Source organism: Pteropus vampyrus, unplaced genomic scaffold (genome assembly GCF_000151845.1).
Source record: "Pteropus vampyrus isolate Shadow unplaced genomic scaffold, Pvam_2.0 Scaffold745, whole genome shotgun sequence".
NCBI lineage: Eukaryota > Metazoa > Chordata > Mammalia > Chiroptera > Pteropodidae > Pteropus > Pteropus vampyrus.
In genome coordinates this window covers 362,888-385,894 of record NW_011889526.1, presented here as the reverse complement: position 1 = coordinate 385,894, position 23,007 = coordinate 362,888, and the positions used below count along the sequence as shown (strand labels likewise).

The window sequence follows — 23,007 nt, the reverse complement described above, 5'->3', positions numbered from 1 at the left end:
AGAGGTCACGTCCAGCGGGTGCAGGTACATTTGTGATTGGCTCAACCGTTGATGCAAGGCGGTCGCTAGGCGACACCGAGCGTGATTCAGAGGGAAATGGGCATTTTGGCCAATTAACTGTCGCTACAGACCCTGGGGGGGCGTATCAGTTAGCCCAAGGCCAATCCATGGCGAGGCAGGAACAAGAGGGCGGGGCATCATCTCGCCTATCGTAAGTGATACCTAGTCTGTGGACGGCTACGGCGCCATGAACATCTTGCCGAAGAAGAGCTGGCACGTCCGGAACAAAGATAATGTCGCCCGCGTGCGGCGGGACGAGGCCCAGGCACGAGAGGAGGAGAAAGAGCGTGAGCGGAGGGTACTGCTCGCTCAGCAAGAGGTAAACTCCGAGAGCGGCCGGGCGGAGTGCCCAGGCCAAGCGCGCAGGCGCTCCGGAAGGGCCGGATGTGCGGTCGACACGCAGGCGCAGTGCGTCCCACGCGAAATTAGGTGCGGAGCACGCATGCAACCAAATGACAGTCACAGGGTGACACCCCCTCGCCCTCGTTTCCCCTACTCGTGTTCTTTGCTTGGCCAGAGCGGTGCTTGGCACAGAGTAGGCGCTTATGAATAAAGGGACCCCTGGGCATTTCAGGGAAACTCCGACTTTTTAGTTTGCGCAGTCAGTCGTGCGCCTATTGTATGCTTGCCCCGCGCAGGACGCTTGGCTGGCGAAATCCCTGCAACATCATTAGTTCTTAGAGGGCTGCTGCCAACCCCATAGTGCAGAGGAGTGAGATGGCTTCAGAGAGGAAGCCACAGCGAAGTGACAGGGAGACAAGCCAGCGCTGCTCCGTGGGGCAAGTCTTTTTTCTGACAACCCCCCCCACCGCCAAAAAAAAAAACAACAAAAAACACGAGGGGGTCTGTAAAGCTGCTTCACCTGCTGGGTTTACTTACACCTGGTCGTCAGTCCTTCAGCTGATCTCACCTCAGCACTGGCTGGGAGGTAATCTGGGCTTTTTGAATTCACGTTTTTCAGTAGAGAGTGCAAATCGACTGGGGTTAGTGACTTGGAGCCCTGCCTGGAACACAGATCGCCTGTCCTAATACGTGTTTTGGCTGCCTTCATAGTTGTCTTTATTGTGTCACCATTCTGGTTTGCCATTCGAAAGGCAGCTTACAAATTCAGGTGTGGCCTCACTCCCTCACCCTCTCCCCAGGCTGGGACTGGTGCCTCTTCTGGGCAGTGCCCTGCTCTCCTCCCCATAGCTCCCAGCACCATAGACTGTGATTCTCTGTGGCCAGCACCAGATTCACTGTTCTTTGGATCACATTTAGGTTCTGAATGTTCTGTCTATAACTTCCTTTTCCCCCAGGCCCGAACAGAATTCTTAAGGAAGAAAGCCAGGCATCAGGACTCCCTACCTGAGCTCGAAGCAGCAGAGTTAGGAACGCTGAGTTCTCGCCCTGTGGACCTTTTTCGGGAGCTGCTGGAGGAAGGGAAAGGGGTGACCAGAGGCAACAAAGAGTATGAGGAAGAAAAGCGCCAAGAGAAAGTAAGCTGGCCTTGCCTCCTTCATCAGTTGCCCACGGATAGAGCTAGGACTAACAAGAGCATGGAGAACAGGTGGGGATTAAATGAGCTAATTTAGACTCAAAGGAACCAGAACGTAGCACTCAAGGAGTGCTGGTTATTGCCATCCAGCCTGTGGGGGCTTGAAGTGGACACTGGAGCAGTTCCAAGGCTGCAGGTACAGACCCCTCAGGTCTCCAGCCTGATGTCAGGACCCTGTAGGGAAGGGATTCAGGAAGCTGAAGGCACTTTGTAAAATGCAGTTTGGGTCCTGTCACCTGCACTCACAGATTTCCCAACAGACTCCCGCTTGCCCTCCACCTGCCTGGCTGGCTTTAAGATTATCTCCCCTAACAAGCCTGCCTGTGAACTCTGAAGCAGCCCCATCCCATCCTCATCTTTCTGTGCCATTTCTGAACCTGCCATTGTACTCCCAGTGCAGGACACCCACTTGTGGTCTCACATTCCCAGCACCTGGCAGAGTTAGCTGAATGACTGGTTCTGCCTCCCCAGCCGTGGGTGTCCCTATTGTCACATCCAGGGCCCACTAAGGGGAGACACTTGACATTCTCTCCCATATTTCCTGTCCCCTCAGGAGAGGCAGGAGAAGGCTCTGGGCATCCTGACATACCTGGGCCAGACTGCAGCGGAAGCCCAGACTCGGCCCCCTTGGTACCAGCTCCCTCCAGGGCGAGGGCCCCCCCTACCGGGCCCAGGACCGGATGTGAAGATCAAGAACCGCCTGGACCCTCTGCGAGAGATGCAGAAGCATTTGGGGAAGAGAAGGCACAGTGGCGAGGATGGCAGTCACAGTAGAAAGGAAAAGGAGGGGTCTGAGAAACGGCCCAAAGAGTGAGGAAGGGGTCGTGTGGGCACTGGGTCAGGGGCTGACTGGGCAGACATGGTTTCAGAGACCCTGGGCCCTTCAGGAGGTCTATAAGGTTAAGGCTGTTTTCCTAACACTACTTAGCTCTCAGGCTTCTCCAGTATGCGGTGGTTTCTGAGGTGCCTCTGCTCTGATAGTTAGTGGGACATAAACCTGTTCTCAAGAATTGTTTTCATTTTTACCATGCTGAATGTTTGTAGATAAAACCCACAAAACCATAGCTTTCTGGGATCCTGGAGCTTTGAGACCAGAGTTTGAGAACAGTGGGGTTAGAGTAAAAGCAGGTCGGTGTCCCTAGGATGCCCAACCTGAGTATACTGTGGGAGTACTGGCCAGCCTCCTACAGAAAGAGAAACTGAGGCACCCAGTGTGTGCTCAGTGGCACAAAGCTGATTTCTTGACACGAAGGGGCACCTGACTAGAAAGGCTGGGGAGGCCCCGATTTTTGCCTATGGTTTCCAGGTCTCATGGCTTCAAGTGCGAGGCCAGGAACTTGTCACAGGCGGGGGTGGGAGCCAGGTGGTAACTCCCTGTAGGAGGAGGCTCATGCCTCCTGGGGCTGCTAGCTTTCTAACCTGCCTCTTCTCTCCCAGACCCCCATCCCTGGATCAGCTCCGGGCTGACCGTCTCCGGCGGGAAGCGGCTGAGAGGGCACGGGCGGAGGCCCTGCTGGCCCGTGTCCGAGGTGGGGCGGGGGCGCCCGAGGAGCAACAGCCAGAGGAGGAGGCTGACGACAGGCGAAGGCGGTACAACTCCCAGTTCAACCCCCAGCTGGCCCGGCGCTCTCGCTGGCAGGACCCCCCTCTTGCTCACTGACTCCTGAGGGTACAGTAGAGGCTGCTACCACCAGCCGTCATATAAAACTATTTATTCATAAATATTTTCCAAAATGAAAATAGGTTTACCAAAAAATGTCCCTCACTGGGGAGGGGAGGAGGGGGCAGCCCTTGCCCCTGGGGCCCCTAGGGTGGAGCTGAGAGGAAGAGAAAACCTCCCAGCCCCTTCCCTGCTTCCTGGGGGAGGGGGCTGCCCTGTGGCCTGGGGCTTCCCCATCTTCCAGGGCAGGGCCCCCACCTGGGCAGGGGATCAGCATGCGGGGGGGAGGGGTGGGGAGGGAGGGGCTAGTGTCACTGGAGGTCCCGGTCCTCCAGGTAGCGGTACTCAAAGGTGAAGCCTTCCTTCTTCCGCTGGCCCCACTTCTCGTAGTCAAAGTAGATGTAGGTGCCCTGGCCGGGGGAGAAGGTGGTCAGTGAGTGGATGGGGAGCTGGGCCAGAACGACGGACCAAGGGGACTGTGCTTAGGGCCACAGACACACCAGACACCAGGCCTGTGCAGCCAGCCCTCTCAGCCCTGGCCAGTGGTCTTCTCAGGAAGGGCCATCATACCTGCTTCAGAGGAAACTGGCTGCAGAGCAGCCTCACGCCAGAGCCCGGCCTCGGCCCTGGTGGTGGGCACGTTTGCCAAGTCTTACTACTGCACAGGATGGCGTGGCTTTAGGGCACGTTTGGATGCAGAGCAGTGGTATATGTCCCAGCATGTAGCTTCTACAAACCCCTCAAGGCCACTACCCTGTCCTAGAGATGGAACAGGCCGAGTCTATGGGACAGACATTTTCCAGGTGACAGCTGTAGTGGTGCGAGAATTTTTGAAGGAGTGATTTCTGGAAATACACTAACTTGACTGATTACTTTGGACCAACCCAGGAGAGGACAGGAAGTCTGTAGTGTCAGAGAAGGCACAGTGGGGTTGAGGCTGGGTTCAAAGAACCTGGAAGAACCAAAGGGAGGGGACTGAATTCTCGGAGGACAAGAACCTTGTTCAGTACTTGGAATTAGGCAAATATTTGGTGGAAAAAGTACTATGGAACCAATTAAAAAGTTACTTGAAACAAAATACAATATGCCCGTGACATATGTAGCAAGCACCATGAAGTACTTATGTGTTAACTCATTTAATCGTCACAACTGCGTAAGGTGGGTCTTGTTACCCCGTTTTTACAGATAAAGGAAGTAGAGACAGAGGTTCAAGTAACTTGCCCACGGCCGCCCAGCTAAATCTGGGCCCAAACCCAGGTAGTCTCTGGAGTGGTTTTAAGAAGTGGGAGGTTTCAATCAATTAATTGGAACTGGAAAAGGTTGTTTAAACAATGGTTTCCCTGTTTGTATTTGCTGAGTATTGGGGACATGGGGGAAGGAGACTGTCAAGCTCCCTGTTCCGTGTGGTCTCGGGTGGGAAACCCCACATATCCCACCCACCCTACCATGACCAAGAGGCCCCTCTGAAAAAGGGATGTGCAGGCTAGGACCTACAGGATGACTAGGAGCTGGCTGAATGAAGGACGACAGGCCAGTGCCTCAAACAGAGCTGGCCAAAAGCAGTGCTGAAAGGAGAATGGACCAGCAGGGGTGTGGGCCCGCAGGGCGCAGGGCGGGGTCTCACCTGCTCGAACTCGTCAGTGATGGTCTTGGGCTCCTCGTGCCTCTGGAACCACATCATATACTTGGTGTGGAACCGCCACGACTGCTTCTTCAGTGCCTTGGCCGCAAGGTACTGCGCCTTAGTGCCCTGGTGGGGAGGGTGGAGCGGGGATCAGGGGGTACCAAAATTGGGAGGGGCGAGGGGGACAGGGTGGGGCATCAGGGCTGACCCCAGGCTCCGCCACAGACCGAGGTGGGGCTGGACACTCCACTGGAGACGAGCAGGGACATAAGACATACCAGTGCTGGTCAGAAGGACAATGAAACAGGAGGTGGAAAATGCTTCTAGAGAAGCTTTGAGAAGAGAAACTAATACGTATGAGGGCTGAGGATACTTAGGAAGGTCCCAAGGGTGGGATGAAGGGGGAGGTCATCTGTGGCACCCTGGGGTCACAGTGATGCTGTATGTGTCCCCGGTGATCTCCAGGGAGGCCTGAGACTCAACTGGGGACGGGCGCGAGAATTGGGTAACCTAGCCCTCTGCCTCAGCAGTCTCGACACCCCTGCGCTCAGTGGGGATGGGGACAGGTTTAGTCTGAGAGACCTGGGACTGGGGGATAGATAGGTAGGGGTACGGTCCCGGTGGCCGCAGTGGGGCACCCACCTCACCCCTGTAGCCCGAGGGGGATGGCGGCAGTGGTGGCGACGCCGGGGGCCCCAAGCTGCCCTGGGGCCCTGCTGTACCTCCAGATAGTAGAAGATGAAGAAGAGGGTCTCGGTGGACAGGCGCTGGTAGAACTCCACAGTGTCCGAGTGCGGGGGAGGCATCTGGTGGTGGTAGGGGGGCGTCGGGCAGGGGTTCCGGGGCAGGTACTGCCTGTAGGGAGCGCAGCATTAGTAGCGCCCATGCGGTCCCAAGGGTGGGTTTGACTTTCCCCTCCCTGTCACCACTGGGTCTGTGGGAGCTTTGCAGTCACCTGATTGATCAGCCCAAGGTCCCCACCTACTGTGGAGGCCCAAACTGGGTTTCCAGCAAGGTCCATGTAGTCTCAGGACCAGACACCAGATTCCCGGCCGCAGATTTGGGTCCCAGCATTCCTGGGGCCCCTCACCTGATGCGCTCAGAGTCTGAGGGGTGAGGCATGTGGTGCCAGGCGGCCTCTTCCATGGCCTGCTGGTAGAGCTGCTCCTTGGTGAGAGGCACTGGCCCCAGTGGACACACCCCCAGTGACAATGGTATGTTCACCTCCGATAGCTGCAGGGGCGGTTGGGCCGAGGCTGGAGGGGCTGATGTGTTGCTGATGATGATGTCTGTGAGGACGGCAGGGCCGAGCCCCTGGGTGAGGCTGGAGTGGAGCAGGGCCTTCCTCGCTGGGCTGCCCCCACCACGCCGGACCCTCACCTCTCTCGGTCAGGTGCAGCGTTGGCACTGGATCCTCAATGCCGGAGCTGATGGCTGCTCGCTCTGCCATGGACTTCAGAGAGCTCAGAGGCTCAGGGGCCTGGGGCGGGAAGAGGTACCTGGCCTCAGGCCCTGGGCGGAGGGCTGGGAAGGGGTACTCCAAGGTCCAGGCACTGGCCTGCTTTGGCCGGAGGGCACCTAAGCCCCGGCTGTCAGTTTGAGACAGTGTTCCCGACGCCCTAACCGAGGAAAACGACATGGATGCAGCCACTCTGGCGCCCAATAAGCGTGGGCCTGGCTGTGCGATGCTGTGCACGGGTGTTGCAGACACACTACAGAAAGTGACAGACTGAAGAAGACACAACACACTGGCTCCTGTCACAGCTCACAGGATCACACGCCGCTCTGCGTGCACCCAGCCTCCATCCTGCATCTGGATCTCTCTCCCTCCGCCCTGTGTTCACCTGTCCACCCACATCTTCTGCCCCTTCCTGCAGAAGCATGCACACACCGTGCACCTCCTGTCCCCGCACCTTTCCACCCTAGTGCTCTCTGGGCTGGGACCTCCAGAGCGCTGTGTGTGGACTACTCCACTTTCCAAGCAGTCTGTCATATGTGGTGACTTCTGTGCTCACAGAAGGCAGTGCAGAGGATTGGACTCGGACAGTCGGGCATGCCTGCTGCCCCTAGTGGAGCCAAGGTCAACATGCACTGGCCCAGGAAGTCAGCCCCACATCCTGCTAATGCCATTTCAGACTGTGGCAAGCAGAACCCCCTGCCCTCTCCAGGGACACCCCACCATCTGGCCAAGCAGCCAGACTATATCCTCTCCTGTAGTGTATACCACTTTCTTCTTTGGTGAACCCCACTCAGCCTTCTGCCACCCGACATCAGCCCCTCCTAGAACTCCAACAAGGAGACCCCCTTCTTCCCCGTCAGCCATTTCTGTCCCATCCAGGTCCCAGCTGAGACACCACCCCTAGGAGGCCTTGCAGGGCATCTCCATAGGTTAAGTCAGATGCACCAAGTGGGCACATGATGCCTCTGCCCAGCCCTGCCTGGACACGCCCGGCCAGTGTGCTCTGCCCCCTTGCACAGGAGGCAGGGACTAGGTGCTTTCACTTGGCAGTGTGGCCCAGAGCAGACATCAGCAAGTGTTCCATCAACTCAGTTTCTCAAGGAGACAGAAGGACAGTAAGCCAGATAGTGGTTTGTGTGAATGAAGTACAATATGTCTTAAGAGGAGAAATGGAGAGAAGACAGAGGGCTGGAGGGAGATGGTAGAGGGTGCCTGGAGAGCAGACAGTAGGTAAGCCTGGACCAGCAGGAGCCAGTGGAGACCAGGAGCAGATGGGGGCGGGGAGGGGGAGACGTGGAGACAAGTTGAGGGTGTGGGCAGTAAGAAAACAGAGAGAGAATGTGCCGAGGGGAGAGAGAGCCAGTGATGGAGTGTGAGGGGTAGAGATGGGGGTGGTAACAGGCATGAAGGAGGGGACAGTGGAGAGCTAGGGCAAAGGTGGCAGGGGCAGGACACAGACAGGCTCTGCACCCACCTTGATTTCCGGGGCAGTGCTGAACTGCGGGGGTCCATTGAGCAGGGCACCACCTGCCTTGGCTTCACTGAAGCTGGGCGTCGGGGAGCTGGGAGGGTTCACAGGAAGTGGCACCAGGAGGCTGGGTCCCCCGGCGTTGTTCCCTGAGCCTGGAGTCACACCTCCAGCACTTGCTGGGGCAGCTGCAGTGGGTTCCTTCCTGAAAAGTGGACAAGAGGAGGGAACTCAGAGGAGGGTCCCCAAGAGTGAGATGAGCAGGAAGGCCTGGGTGATCAAGGGCAGGAATCAAAACAGGGAGAAGACCCAGCAGTTGGGACCCAAGATGGGGAGTTTGAGGGGCACGGATGAGAGGGAAAGGCCCTCTGGGCAGAAGGGAAGAACTGAAAGGCAGGATGAAGGCTCTAAGGATGCTGTGTGTGGCCAAAACCCACTAAGCAACAGGTGAACCTCTGGAAGAGCCTATGAGGACGGTGTGGGAGTTGGTGTTCCAACCACATGCAGGATGCCTTGGGCAGATGCCCCCTGGGGAGGCCACCCAGAGCCCAGGACTGAGATGGCCGGGAGCAGCCTTCCTTGTTTCCCACCTAGGGGGGTTGAGCACTCTTGTGGGGCACTGTTCTGGGCAAAACAGGGACCGAGTGGGAGGGTTCGATCTGAGAGCTGGAGGGTGAGGAAGAAAGGAAGGAGGACTTTGGGGTCTTTCATTTTGAAAAGCAGACAAGGAGCCCCCCGATGGAGTCAGGTGTCCTTGGGGCAGGAACAGAAAATGAGGGATGGGGGCCAAACAAGAGCTCCGCAGGAAAGGGGAGGTCAGTGCCCAACGGTGTATGAGGCTCTGAGAACTACCCCACTAGATGAGGAATGCTTTAGAACATTCCAAAGGGCAAAGGTGGGGGCATGTAGTGTCCTAGAGGGAAAGAAGAGAGAAACAGCTCGTGGGGATGTCCCAAAGGGCAAGGGCAGGGCCTATGTCCGCAAGATGTGGTGACAGTGGGGGTGGCCCCGTGCCTGTTTGTGCCAGAAGGCTGTCTGTCCCCAACCCTGCCGGAGGCCGGACACTCACGAGGTGCTGGGGGGTGGGTTGTGGGGGCCAGATGGGGGTCCCAGAGCCTGGCTGCTAGCGTTGTTGCCCCCACTGCTGCTGAGAGCCACCTCTGCCGGGCTGTCTGCCACGACTGAGCTGTAACCTGAGGGGAGGAGGAAGGGATGAAAAGGGGCCACCAGCAGCTACCTGAGGAACCCTCCCAACTCTTAGCACCCTGCTTACTGGTGGCACCGTTCTGCTTGCTGGCACCTCCACCTCCACTGCTGTTACTGCTGTTGCTGCCTGCACCACCTCCCCCGCCGGGCTGGACGCTGGGAGGCCGAGGCTGGGCAGCACTGGGCCCACTGGGGGCTGGTGGGGCCACAGCCTGGGCGTAGGGGGCTGGGGTGCCCGAGTTGTGGCTGGGAGCTGGGCTGGCCTTGGGGCCCAGGGCACTTGGGGGTGCTGCCGGGGCAGGGGCCCCATTATTGCCAGAGGTGGTGCTCAGGGCAGAGGCAGCAGGCAGGGGGCCAGGTGGGTAGCTGGGCGGCACAGCTGGGGACTGAGGGTGCTGGCTGCTGTGGACGGGCTTGGAGCCATTTTTGGCGGGAGACTGCAGGTGGAAGAGAGAAGAGTCAGGATCTAGTGGGCCAGCAGGTCTGCCAAGCCTCCCACCCATCCCTCCTAGGGACCTGGGTGACTGCACCCTTGTGGCTTAAATTGCCACCTTCATGCTTAAAACACATATGCATTCGTAGCCCACACCTCGCGTCTCACATCCTGCCTGCACATCTGCCCATGATGGCCCCCAGACACAGGACTCTGACAGAGCCTGGATGTCAGTGAGAGCAACCCTATGTCTGATGACAGGAGAGCAGTGGGAAACACTAACTGTCCTCAGGACCAGATCGGCTGGAACCAGCTGAGTCCAAGAGGACAAAAAACCTGGAAACCGCACAGTATTTCTGAACAACACTTACTGGGTCACCAAAGCAACTCATGAGATGTTAACAATCAATATCCCAGAAAGCAGAGGTCAGTGATGTGCCCATGGCACCCCTCCACAGCTAGGCTGCTGGCAATCATTCTTGGCCTCTTCAGTCTGCCATCTACATGCCCCACAGCACCTCGCGCTCACTATGCACCCAGCAGGACTCATGACCAACTCTTCCTGGCACCTCGCCTGCTCACCCGGGTCCCATACTTGCCTCAGGGGCCCCGTTGGCCCTCCTGTCAGCCCATGGAGGAACTTTGGGTCTGTCCTGCTGCTGCCTAAGGACCTTGTCTGGAGTGGTGTCCGCACAGGGCATCCCATCCTGGGAGATGCTGACCACTCACAGGTTCACTAGCAGCCAAGCCAGTCTCACAAGTGCTTCCTCTCAGACATTCACATGCACATCATGGCACAGCCAAGGCCCAGAGACCTTGTTCCACAGAAGACACCTGTCTGACCTTTGATATCTCAGGTCCCAAGCTTGCTGGAGTCTTTCAGAGTGGGTGCATGGGGTCTGGGCCCTCAGCCCAACAACCCAAGATCCTGTGTTCAAAGCCAGCGCTGCACACCTGGCCAGGCTCACTTCGCAACACTTCAGGCAGGACTCACCTGTTACCTGCCACTGCCTTGCCCAGAAATGCCCTCCCTTCCCTACTAGGTGAGCTCAAGTCTCGCTCTGAGCAGAGGGCAGACATGCCCCACTCCCAGAGGAGCTGCCCTCTCCAACTGCCTCAGCCAGGCGGGTGCCCGGGGCCACAGCACCAGTGAGTCACCTCTCTGCCTGCCCCTAAGGTCTCCCTCAAGGCAGCAGTACCTTCTGATCTGTTGGCCATACTCAGGCCTCAGCAAACCCTTGGGAACCAGAGAACGAGTGACATGCCCATCAGTGTCATGTCCACTGGACTCACCTGGCTGACTTCACTATCTGTTGAGCGCCCTCTCTTCTTGTCATCTTCAGAGTTTTCCTGAGGTGGAAGATGCACAATCAGAAACCTGTGTGACCCCCGCGGGCCCCGAAAGACGCTAGTCTCTGAACATCCCAGGGGCCTGGACCCAGGTGACCGTCCAGCCCCGGAGCGCCCTAGTACCCGTGACCTTAATTTCGCTGGGAACCTACTGGAACCCACCCGGGTCCTCGTCTTCAGGAAGCCAGCACCGCCCGACAGCTCCCTTACGGAGCCCAGCCCGGCCCCCCACCTGCACACCCAGAACCCTCATGGGGCCCCCTGGCCTCACCGTGGTGCAGTTGGCCGGGCTGGGCGGGATGGGTGAGCTGGAGGTGGTGGAGGTGGGCGTGCTGCTTGACTGGTTGAAGACCTCGTCCTCCATGTGACTGTGGCTGGGAGGGGAGGTGGCGGCCAGCGCCTGTGCTGTGGGGGGGAGGGGCGCTGAGCTGGCTGGGGCGCTCCTGCCCGACCCCCACCGCCCTGCACTAGCAGGTCACCCCTGGGCCTCACGAATGTCCTCGAGGTCCAGGTCGTCGTAGAGAAACTCATTCTCCTCAAAGTCGGGGTCCTGGGAGGAGTCGACGTAGTACTCAACGTCGTCCTTGATCTTGCGGATGGCGTCCACCAGGATGGAGTCATTGTCCAGCATGCGCAGGATGGTCTCTAGCATGCGCACATGGTAGCGATGCTTCTCAATGTGCCGCTTCAGGCCCTCGATCCGGTCCTGCTTCTGCTGGGGAGCCCAGGGCCAGGCTCAGGGGCTGCTGGGTGCTGCCCCAGCCCCTCCAGCCCCCCACAGAACCCGTCCCCAGTCCCTGATCAGCATGGGATCCTATGGAGTCTGCCCACCCTCTGACCCCTCAAAGATCCCACAGCTTTTCCCAGACATCCCTGCAGTCCTTGAGAGGACTTGGGGACCTCTGGGTCTCCCAACCCGACCCCTATGTGTACCCTACCTTATACCTCTTCGAAAACCATTATCAGCTCTGACCACCTTCAGGGGTACAGAAGCACCAGCCTCCATCTGGCTATGACATAATAATGGTAATCCCTACTCAAAGGAGCTTGTAGTTTATAATCATGACCATCTTTGCCATCACCTCCTGGCCTAGCCATGTCCCCCTAAGGAGCCCAGATTCTGAAGCCTGGCTCCTAGACTCTCTGGGTGCCTGATCCTCCCAAAGGCTCCAATTCTCTCCCGCTAATCCCAGTTCCAAAGATCCTCTCTGCAAGGACCTATTACATGGTCACGTGTCACATAACAGCAGGGACATGGCCTGAGAGGTGCGTTGTTCGGTGTGGGTGAACACCACAGGAGCACGTACACAAACCCAGATAACACAGCCCACTATACACCTAAGTTCTACGGTACAGCCCATCTCCCGGGCTGCCAGGTTGTAAGACAAGTACTGTACTCAGTACCATGGGCAACTGTAACACTGTGGGAAACACTCGTGTATCTAAATGTATCTAAACGTAAAATGCACAGTAAAAATATGGTGCAAAAAAAGTGTATGTGCGCACCCACATGTGTTGAAGGAACAGGGCTGTGGACAGAGATTAGCAGACATCAGGAGGAAAGGAAGAGAAAGGAGAGAGAACAGAAAAGCAAAGATTGAGAGGGACCAAAGATAAAGTGATGGGGAGAGGACAGTAGAGAGAGAGAGATAAAGAGAAAAGGGGGGAAAGGTGAGGAGAAGTTAGTATACACTCTAATGTGTGTGCCTGTGTGCAGGGGCAGGCTCCTGGTCCCCCTCCTCCCAGTGCCTTAGCTGCAGGGGCTCAGGGCAGGTAGACAGCAGGCTGAGCCACTGCTCCTTCTACTTAACTAGCCCCCTCTACTTAAACCACCCGGAGCCAGCGGAGAAGTCAGCACCATCGTCATTGCCAGTGCCAGGCTTTCAACATCACAGACATACTTTTTGTTTATAACCTATTACAGTCTCACGTGACTACTATTATATACTTTGGTCTGTCATTGATCAAAACATTATTCAGCAGACTGAATCTCCCCTCTGAGCCCCTGGTCCCCAGACCCGGGTCTCAGACACTCATCTCTGGCACACTTCCCACTACCCAGCTTCGCAAACCCCAGTCCCATTCCCTGTATTTCTTGTACTAACAAGAAGAAACGGTCTGCATACCTGTGAGCTCACACCCTACAATCCCGGGTTTCTGGAATCTGGGCCCCTAGCATCTGGCTTGGTCCCTTAGAAGCCAAATGAACCACTTCTTTGTGTCCCACCTTGTTCATACCCATTGTCCTCTCCTTAGTACCTGGGCCCTGCAAGTGCTACAAGGCCACAGCTTCAGTTTCTGGACCTCCCCACCCAGGTGCCAGCTCTCACACACGCCCTGCAACCCAGGCCAAACATGGCACCTTCCCCCAAACTGCCCCTCTTCCCCCTAATGTACAGGCCACTCACCTCTTCCCTGAGCCTCAGCCAGCAGCTTGGCCTCCCAACCCCACCTCCTGACCCCTAACAACCCCAGCTAGCCCCGTCTGCCCTAGGAGACCAGACCCCAACTCCTACAGGCTGAAGAGCCAGCCTTTCCTACCCACCAGCCAGCCACTCCCATGTCATGGGTGCCGCCCCACTCACGTCCTTGTCGCCCTTCTTCTTGCGCGTCTGCACCGACAGAGATTCCACTTCACTCTCAAACTGGTCCACCTGCATGTTCAGGGTGTCGATGGTGGTCTGGGCAAGAAGACAGGGAGCGGGTGGTCACCAGAGTCCTCTGGACACCTGGGGTCACCTCCTCTCCTCTGCCCAACTCACCGTGAGCCACTGGCCAACCTCCTCCTTCTCCTTCTGGGCAGGGTCCACCTTCTGTGCCAGGCCCAGGCCCTCCTTGCTGTAGGCTTTGGTTTTGGTCTCTCGCTCCACAACTTTGAACCGCTCCATTTGCTGTAGAGAGAATAGTTGCCAGGGGACCAGCCCACCGACCCTCCCTTCCCCAGTGTGCAGCCTCCAGGACCGGCCATCCACCCAGCCCAGGCTCTGGGCTCCTACCGTCTCAATGAGCTTGCGGTTATCTATGAGCTGCCTCTTATCCTTGATCTCGTTGGAAGCCACCCATGTCTTGATCTGGTCCCTCAGCCGCTGCAGGTGGGAGAAGCCAGTCCATGAGACTGCATGAGGACCACGCCGAGGACCCAGCTCGTCCTTTCCCTGGAACCCAAGTGTCCACTCTCCCCATTCCTGCCCTCAGGACATAGGTGTCCAGGTCCCCAGCCCCCTCACTTGAAGCTTCTTAATCTCCTTCTTCAGGTCAGCCTCATACTTTTCCTTCTGGTTCGCGTTGGCAGCATTGTGGAGCTGAGGGATGGGGAATCCAGGCATCAGTGGGACTGGCTGCCCCAGTGCCCCCTCATCTTTCTCTGTGTGCTGGGGATACCACTCCCCAGTCTATCTCAGAGCTGCTTCTCTGAGGTCTTCATCATCCCCTCTCCCTAGTCGACAACACCAGAGACCCTGAACCTCTTCCTGTGCTCCCCCCAACCAGAAACCCAGATTTTTAGGGCCCAACCCCTGTACCTTCTGCCAAATATCTTCGAACTGCTCGACACCCTCGGACACTTTCTTGAGGCAGCGATCAATCTCACCTGGTTAGGGAGGGAGGCAGTTAGCGCTCTGCTGAGGCAGCAGGCACCCAAAGCGTTCTGAGGTGAGTAAGCACATGGCCCCATGGGCAGCTGGCAGTCACTGAGTACCTTGGAGTTTGCGCTTGTCCGCCATCTTCCCTGCCCTACAGATGCGCTCTCTTCATACTCTCCTGGAGACGGAGGCTGCTGGGGGAGCGGGAAGGAATGCACGTTTATTCCGTGGCTGCCCAACCCAGAGACATGGATGAGGCTGGAACAGTGGGGTGCACAGGACGATAAAGGGAAGACCCATTTACTACCTGAAGACAAAGACCTGACCTTGGCACAAGAACATTCTGGAAGATTGCTGAACTGAGAAACATATACACTCATATACCTTTGACCCAGGAAATGGACAATTCCTAGAGCATGGAGCACCTTCTCCCCAGATGACATTCAAAAAAGGATTTTCCAGAATAGGAAGAAGTCACGCAGCACACAGCTGACTGCCAGGGATGAAGGCATGAGACCCGGAGACGTCCCTTCCCACTGAGGGGTCGGGGATACAGGTGACTAAATCCGAATACCAGGAGAGGTTACCCCTTAGTTGAGTCAAGAGACAGAGCAGATGCACATCACAGACAAGGGCCTGATATTGTACGTGTATGAGCTATAAGGGATGGGAGGAGGTCGGGGACAGGGCGCACCTGACCTGAGAGGCAGCTGGAACCACAAAGAGCCAAAACTACTCACACCAACAGGGCTGGGTCCCAAGTAGAAGAGACCCTTAGGACAAGGAGACATTTATCCCAGAGCAGAATCCTTAAACCAAAGTAGGTAACTCTTTTAAGCCTGAGAGAGTGGAGGCTTGGGAGCAGAGAGGGGTGTGGGGGAGACTAAGGAGGGTGACAGGGTAGGAGACCTTTGCTGTGAGGGAGCTATCTGCACACACAAAGAAATTACGTGACAAAGTGCCAGTAACATAGACTCAGGGAAATAGACTGGCAGGGCAAGTGCCCAAAACACTGAGAGAGGAGCCTCTTCACCCAGAGGGAGGTTATATGCAACTCAGAGGTGACTGAGTCACCAGGAGTTTTGTTCAGGAGAGGCTGAACCTTAGGGCCCGACATTGAGACCAGAGGTAGCAGAGCTCTGGAAGAGAGGGTCAGGACGCCTGCTGGAAGGCACAGCCCTGATCGGGGCTCCCGCTGCACAGGCCAATCAGCAGGAGCCCTACAGCGGGGACTGAACCTCAATCTAAGAGGAGTTGTGCCGACAGGGTCCCCACCCATGCGGAGGGCACGTCTCAGGAACAGTCCTATCTCACAGAACTGTCTGCAATGACAGAAATGTTGTTTCTGGGCTGTGACACTGAACACTTGAGATGTGGCTAGGGCAATGGAAGAGTAGAATTTTTCCTTTGTATTTTCACTAGCTGAAATTTAAATCATGCATGGCCAGCAGCTATGGGTGGGACAGTTTACCAGAGAGCACACTGAACCGGAAGCACATAGAGGTGGGGTAGGTTCCCTAATCTCAGAGAGGCTGTGCTAGCCCCTCCACGTGGACACATTCCACACAGTGACAGAAGGTATGGCACCCTAAATTAGGTTTGAGGGAGCATAAACCTCTGCAAAGGGCCAAGCAGGAGAACTGGCAGCACCCTCAGCCCAGGGGAAGCTGACACACCAGTGGGGCTCAAGGCCAACCTAAGGGATATCCTAGCTCTAGCAAGATGGAGTGGGCAGAAAGAGCCCCGGGAGATGGCTGCAAAGAGGGGACTCATGCCACCAAGTGTGCACACCAGGGCCCAGCCCTTAATATTGAGGTTGCAGGGATAAGTCTTAGCTCCAACACCCTGATCCAGAAAAGGCCCCTTACTGCCTAGGGTGGGGTGGCGGAACAGGGACACTACACAACAGCGTGTGCTCCCTGCCTCCACCCCAGGAGCCCAAAGCAGGGGCAGGGGCTCCAGCCAAGAGGGAGAGGATGCCCAGTTTACAGATCTAAACAAGGCACTGTACTCCTTAAGGAGGGGATGCCCTCTCCAAGTCCCTACACTGAGAGGTCGAGAAGCCTGGCCTAGGGGAGTAGTTGATACCCCCAGAGAGACAGCCTGGCAGTCCTGAAGGAGTTGGAAGTGAGGCACCAAGGGAACGAGAGCCCTAGCCTGGGGAGGGCACATCTGACCCGAGAGGCAGCTTCTCCAGAGAAGGGTGGGTGGCCCGAGGTACTTGCACCTGAGAAGCTGGGCACTGTGGTAGGTAGAAGCCTTGGCTGCAGAGGCGGCAACACCCTCCACAGAAAAACCCAGTTGAGAGGGAGAGAGGGCTGCACCTTAGATCCCCCAGCAAAGGACCAGAGGAAAAGGGAGCTAGAGTTTGAGTCTTGAAGTAGAGATACCACAACAGAAGAACCCTGCTGAGACCCTGGGGGGTGGGAAGGGGAAAGTAGGGGACCATGGCCATGGGCCCACGCCCAGACAGGTGGGCAGCTAAGACGCAATAGAGCCTGCATCTCACCATGAGGGGTCTCACTGTCTGGGAGCCTTGGTCCAGGAGACTTAACCGCAAGAAGTCCCCTGTCCAGAAAGAAGGCACACCCCACAAAGAAGGAGTCCACACTGGGCTGAGGGCAAGGGGGTGGGGGAAGGAGGTGAGCAGTGCGCCTGACTCACAGGAGCCCACAGTCATGAAATGAGGGTCCAAACCAGTGAGACCTGGTGAGAAGGGCAGGAGGGAACATAGGCCAAGCGGCCCTTAATCCTGGGGCTGTCACATGCCCACATGGAGAGACCATGCACCGCTGGTGAGAAGTGGAAGGCAACACTAGCCTGGGGGGCCGCTGCCACTGCCACATAGGACCTATGCCTCCGGAAGGTGGCTATGGTAGGTCCTGGGGCATAGGTAGCCCTCTCTCCACTGGGAGGTCCACACCGGGAGTGGGGCACTGAGAACCCCACCTCAAAAAAGGCACAGCACAGGAGCCTTCAGCCTTAGGGAAGGTGACAATAGCGGGGTCTCTCCTTCAAGTCTCAGGTGCCTCCCACCCAACAGCAAGGAGTCTGTGCCTCAGGGGGCGGGCAGAGGCCTCATTCCTGGACTAAGACATCACCAGGGGGCAGAAGCACTAGCCCCAGGCACCCACACCTGAGGGGGTCTCAGCCTTACAAGAGGGATACACATACAGGGGCCGGCACCAAACTCCAAAGAAGGTTCCTTACTCAGGAGAGAGCACAGCACGGCCCCACAGCCCTCGTCTCAGAGCACAGGAACCTTGGCCCCGGGAGGCTCAGCCTCCTGGGGGTTCCTATAAGGTGGGTGCGACCCCTGACTCACTACTGTGGGCACCAAGAGGTCTCTTTAGTGCTGGCAGTTATGCGGCCGCAGCGAGGAACCTGACACAGCAAGACACTTGACATAGAACCTAAGGGGGCTCCTGCCTCCTGGGAAGAGTGCATCTCAATAATAAGAACTGACGTGAATGGGGATAGAAGCCTCAGACCAGGGAAGTGACAGCCTCTATGGTGAGGGTAATGGAAAAAGGTGTCAAAAAAAAAAAAAACAGTACCAAAAGGACAGGAGCATTAACTAATCTTGGGGGAGGTGGCAGCCCCTGAACTGAAAGACCGGTACTACTTAGAAGAAGGAGAGTTTGCACCGCCCACAACAGGAGGTCCTTAACACAGACAAAGTGGGAACTTCCGAGATGTCATTGAGACAGGACCACCTGAGACCCAGGGGAGGTAAACAGCACTCCCCCACCGACACATGGGGAGAGTGACACCAGAGGTAGATGGTCTGGATCCAGGATCGCTCCCAGACACAAAGGCAGAGGCTGACACCCAGAGTAAGAGCTAGGGCCTAAAGCAGATGACACTGGGGCCAGTCCTGACTGCTCCAAGAAGGGTGACACTGGGGCTAGTCTTGATTACCCCGGAGGGGTGACACTGGAGCCAGTTCTGACTCCTCCGGAAAGGGAAGGCCGGGGCTGCGGCAGCCTCAGACCACCGGGGCGTTTTACTATGAGGAAGAGCTGCGTACGAAGCAGTGCAAACTCTGACTGAGGCTCCAACTGAAGAAGCAGAGTCCTCAATCGAGGGGGTCATCCCCACCACATCCCCGGAGAGGAGAGGTGGCACCCGCGCTGGGGGGAAGCGGCCCTGGGAGAGGTGACCCCACCTCGCACAAAGGTGCCAGTCCTGAGGAGCTCGCAGGCCCGCCCAGAGGCCACCTCCCGCAGAAGGGACGGCTGCGGGAGGGCGGGCGTCTGAGCCCCGGGGAGCCCGTATCCACACGACGAGGAGCCGACGCGGAGGGGGCGGCACCTCGCAGCCTGCGGGGCCAGACGCGGACGCCACGCGGGGCCGGGGTCGCAGGAGGACCCCGGGCGACGCCTAAGGGCGCGGAGGAAGGAGCTGGAACAGCAGGAGGAGGGGGCTGCGTAGGGCCAGGACGGCGGACGCCGGGGCCCATCTGCCGCGAGCCTGCGCCGCGCTGGGGACCGGGGGCGCCCGGTGGGGCCGGGGGCAGCCATGTCGCGACAGGAGGCGGCGTCGCGGGGACGGCGGCCAACGGCGCCGGGGGAGGAGGGGAAGGGGTCCGGCCCAGTCGAGCCTGACGCTCTCACCACAGGAGCTGGCGCCGCCGCTGAGGAGCGTATCGCGATAGGCAGGGGAGGCGAGCGCCCACCGCCTTTTTCTCGCGCCCCGGGCCCGGGCGCTATCGCGATAGCGGCACGAAGCGGAAGTAGGGTAGGGGGAAGTGGACCCGGGGTTGTTCTGACGACAGGGTCGGGGCTCAAGGGAGGCCGCGGCGTCTGCCGATGGCTCCGCGGAAGCTGACGGGCCCGGTCCAAGATGGCGGCGGCGGAGGCGGCCTCCCCTCCTCTCGTCTCGACTCTGGCGCCGACCCGCCCCGAAGCCCCAAATATAGGCCTATCATTGCTCCTGCTGCACGTCGCTCTTGCCCTTCGGGCGCGCCTTATTGGCCGATGGCGGGGACGCAGCCAGCCCCCTCTCGCCGATTGGGCAATCCTTCCAAGGCGCGGCGTTTGATTGGCCTTCCGGGCAGGCTGCTAGGATTGGCTCAGGTTTCTTCTCGGTTCCTCCTCCTCCTCCCGCCTCAAGGCACAACATGCCAGCGCGAGGGCCCGTGCGTCAATCAAGGGGCCTGTGTCCTTGATGATTGGGTCCTCCCGCCCCCCTTTCCAAAGTCAATTGGTCGGGGGGAGGGGCTAGGCTGATCAGTCGTCCTTCAACTTTAAAGCCGTTTTTAATTGGTTGTGGTGGAACACTCTGCCCTGAAACCATTGGTTGGTCCTGGAAGTGGGTAAGGAAAGTGGAGGAAGGCATGGGGAGTGGGCGTTAAAGGCCGCGTACCTAAAGAGGGACAGACAGGTGGCTTCAAAGTGTGTGGCGGGGGATGGGGGGGCGAGCCGAAGTCATCTGCCAATCAAAACAGCCCCTGGGCCAAGGGGGAGGAGCTGGGCGAGAGGATCGACTTTTTTCCCCTTCGTTGGTCGTGCCTGTCATCATTCATCTCACTTCGTCCTGTAGCATTGCGAGTGGGCAGTGCCCGCTCTTAGAGCGTGTGAAACGGCGCCGCAAGCCAGGCTTGGTAACTGGCGGCTTCCTTCTGCATCCTTAGCGTCCCGTTCAGGCAAACTGGTCCTTGTCGTTTATCTGAATTGCCTTTCTCCAAGTGCCTTCCTTCAGTCTTTGCTGAAGGAAGGCGAGAGTGAAGCAGGAGACGGTGCCCCTAGTCACTGGCAGCACGCATAGCTGACTTTGGAAGCGCACAGAGTTTTTGTTCTGCCTCGCATGGTTACTGTGGCTGTGGGACGGTAACGCCTCTGCACCTCCGTTTCCTCGGTGTCCTGAGGACACTGCAGAAAGTCACCCGCCCACGGTCACCTCCAGGGCTTTCTCTTGAGGGGGCTACTTCCCACGCCGAGTGCTCACGGGAGCCCTGTTCATTTGGACTGTCTTTTGCTCGTCTGCCATCATTTTCATGATTATTCGAGTATCCCCCTCCGTATTTTGCATCCCCAGGAAGCCCTGAGTAACCCTTTGCTGAATGAATGAATGAACGAACGAACGAATGAACGAACGAACGATGACTTGTGGTTAAGACTTGTTAGGCACTGGTGCTTTTATCAACCTGGAGGCCTTCACCCAGGGTCACACCCGTCAATCTAGGAAGCTAGATCTGCCCATTTCCTCTGTAGAAGAAAGTCAGATAAATCCTAGGGAGATGCCAGTGAGAATTGGCTGGAATCACCTGTGGCAAGGGAGGGACGGATGCTTGTAAAAAGGTCAATGTCCTTGGGTCCACACAGACCTGGGAAGTGAAACCCAGAAAGCTGTAGCTTTACAAACTTCCCAGATGATCCCATTAGAACCTGCCAGTTATTGGTCTAGAGCTTTGCTTTATAAAGTATGGGCTTTGAAGAGGGCAGTGCCTCTTACTTTCCAAGGGGTCGTTTGAAATGCAGATTCTGGTCCAGAACATCCCTGATTCTGCTTTTCTAACGAGTTCCTAGGTGATGGGGGAGGGGGGGTGGTTCCCACAGCTCAAGTAGCAAGGATCCAGAGCACTGGTTCTTAGACTAGGCTGCGCATTAGAATCACTGGGTGGCTTAAAAAAAAAAAAAAAAAATCCAGATCCTTAGACCAATGAAATCGAAATTTCTGGGGATGGGAACCAGATAGCAGTAATTTCAAAAACTCCTGAGATGATTCCAACATGCAGCTAATCTGACGCAGGATTTTCTAGAGCGGTGGTTCTGAGTGTCATCCTTGATCAGGGGCATAAAGATTGCCTGTGAACTTGTTAGAAATGCATATCTTTGAGCTCCCCTCCCCAGACAGAATCACAAACTCTGGTGCCTGCAACCCATTCTGACAAGCCTTCCAGGTAATTCTGAAGTATATTAAACTTCCAGGATCTTTGTTGTAAATATACACAAGATGGCAGGGCCAGGTGACTCAGTCTTTCCTGAGTCCCTCCAGCCCCATTAGATCTACTCTGGCCAGGAGAGATGGGGGTTCTGAGGAGCTGTGCACAGAGGGCCCTTCCCCATAGACCCCTAAGCAGAGATCAGCAAAGGCTATACCTTTACACAGGGCTATCTAAAGGCTCAGGGACAAAGTTGAGAAAACAGTCATGTGACTTGGGGTAACGGCCATTAGATGAAAGCTACCAAGTGTGCAGACTGGAGGAGACAGTCACAGAACCCCTGAGATCCAGAGACAGAACCTTAGGCTAAGGGAGGGACTGGGGTCCAGGGACACACGTGGAACCCTGAGTGGAAAAAGGGGAGGCCCAGAGAGGAACATAAAGAGGGCAATTGCAGACCTGACACAGCAAGACCAAGACCCAGGCAGGCCACGCTGGACAGAGTGGGGGCCAGGCAGACAGGTGTCACCTTCTTGCTGAGCTGGTTCCTGCCTGTGCACCCACATTCTGGGTGTGGGGGTTCGGAATGAGCCACCCCAGTAGGTGGCACCTCAGTGATATCAACCGAACCCCTGCAGGCTCAAGAGAAACTTCTATCCCTCCCCTTATCTATGGCAGTGGCAATAGTCCCCAACATTTTTGGCACCAGGGACAGGAATCTAATGCCTGATAATCTGAGGTGGAACTGAGGTGGTGATACTAGTGCTAGGAAGCGGCTGCAAATAAAGAAGCTTCTCTGGCTCGCCCGCCACTGTGTGTCCCAGTTTCTAAGAGGCCACAGACCAGTATTGGTCCATAGCCCAGGGGTTGGGAACCCTTGATCTAGAGGAATTTGAATTAGCAGCTGTGCCTATGATAAGAGATTATCAGAGATAATGTATTAAGTTTGGTTAATTTTCTTTTTTTTTTTAATGGTGATATTGGTTAACGAAATCCAATAAATTTCAGCTGTATAATTTAACAGGTTAATTTCTTTGTTAATCTGTCTCATGTCTATGTGATTATTAGGCCAGCTGAAAGAACTTCAAGAGTAGAGGGAAGTTTCTTCTTCACGGTAACTAGGAAGGGCACTGACCTCACAGGTGAAGGACCCAGGCTTCCTCCCAAGCGTCACTGTGAAACCAGCTCGGGTCACAGGACAGGTGGGGCTGCAGGAGGAGCTGTCTCTGAATTAGCTGTGCAGGGTACTGAGGTCTCGGGCCATGCGCCCAGACTGCCAGCTGGACAACCTCTCTCCTACCTGTGTACAGTCCACATGTCCCCTCAGCCTGCACCTTTCAGCCCGAGTAGAGGCTTTGGCTGGGCCCACGTCCCCAGACAGACTGTGGACTCCTTTCATGTACCTGGCAGGGTCTTTTATAGCAGTGAGTCCACTCTCCCCTAGTCAGGCTTGGCACAGCAGGCGGAGCACCCAGCCAACACTGGATGGAAGTAAGAGGCGCAGTCATCTGCCCCACAGTGAGCCAGTGCTCAGTGCCTCTGGGCATCTCGTGGTGAGTGTGAAGCCTTGGAAAATGGAGGTCACCTGCCCATGACCACCTAGGTGGGCCTGCCTTGAAAGATGGGCCTTTCTGCGGACACATCACTTGGGTGTCAAAATGACTGAGGTTTTCCTAGGGATCTAGGGACTGAGAGGGTGCTCCTCCTTCTGGGACCCCAACAGGAATTGACGGGGCCCAAATC

General features: G+C 56.9%; 2 protein-coding genes across 7 annotated transcripts; one reads left to right on the top strand and one right to left on the bottom strand.

Annotated features, from left to right (window-relative positions):
* Positions 1–165: 165 nt before the first annotated feature.
* LENG1 (leukocyte receptor cluster member 1) lies at positions 166–4,366 on the top strand. Its single transcript, XM_011385647.2, has 4 exons — positions 166–379; positions 1,359–1,538; positions 2,151–2,407; positions 3,035–4,366. Exons 1-4 carry the CDS (start codon positions 248–250, stop codon positions 3,255–3,257), a joined length of 792 nt encoding a protein of 263 aa, XP_011383949.1. The 5' UTR covers positions 166–247; the 3' UTR covers positions 3,258–4,366.
* CNOT3 (CCR4-NOT transcription complex subunit 3) lies at positions 3,268–19,286 on the bottom strand. 6 transcript variants are annotated; one of them, XM_011385653.2, is made up of 18 exons: positions 18,995–19,286; positions 14,495–14,569; positions 14,319–14,386; positions 14,025–14,099; positions 13,794–13,883; positions 13,560–13,688; positions 13,383–13,478; positions 11,290–11,509; positions 11,069–11,202; positions 10,741–10,797; positions 9,082–9,451; positions 8,878–9,001; positions 7,815–8,013; positions 6,262–6,361; positions 5,972–6,170; positions 5,604–5,736; positions 4,882–5,007; positions 3,268–3,667 (listed from the first exon to the last, which is right to left on the bottom strand). In XM_011385653.2, exons 2-18 carry the CDS (start codon positions 14,517–14,519, stop codon positions 3,569–3,571), a joined length of 2,244 nt encoding a protein of 747 aa, XP_011383955.1. In that variant the 5' UTR covers positions 14,520–14,569; positions 18,995–19,286; the 3' UTR covers positions 3,268–3,568. The 6 variants fall into 6 exon arrangements, with proteins under 6 accessions (XP_011383955.1, XP_023381987.1, XP_011383953.1 ...); XM_023526219.1 differs by having other exon boundaries at positions 3,293–3,667; positions 11,290–11,512; positions 14,495–14,685; XM_011385651.2 differs by having other exon boundaries at positions 3,293–3,667; positions 11,290–11,512; positions 14,495–14,636.
* Between the last annotated feature and the right edge of the window lie 3,721 nt (positions 19,287–23,007).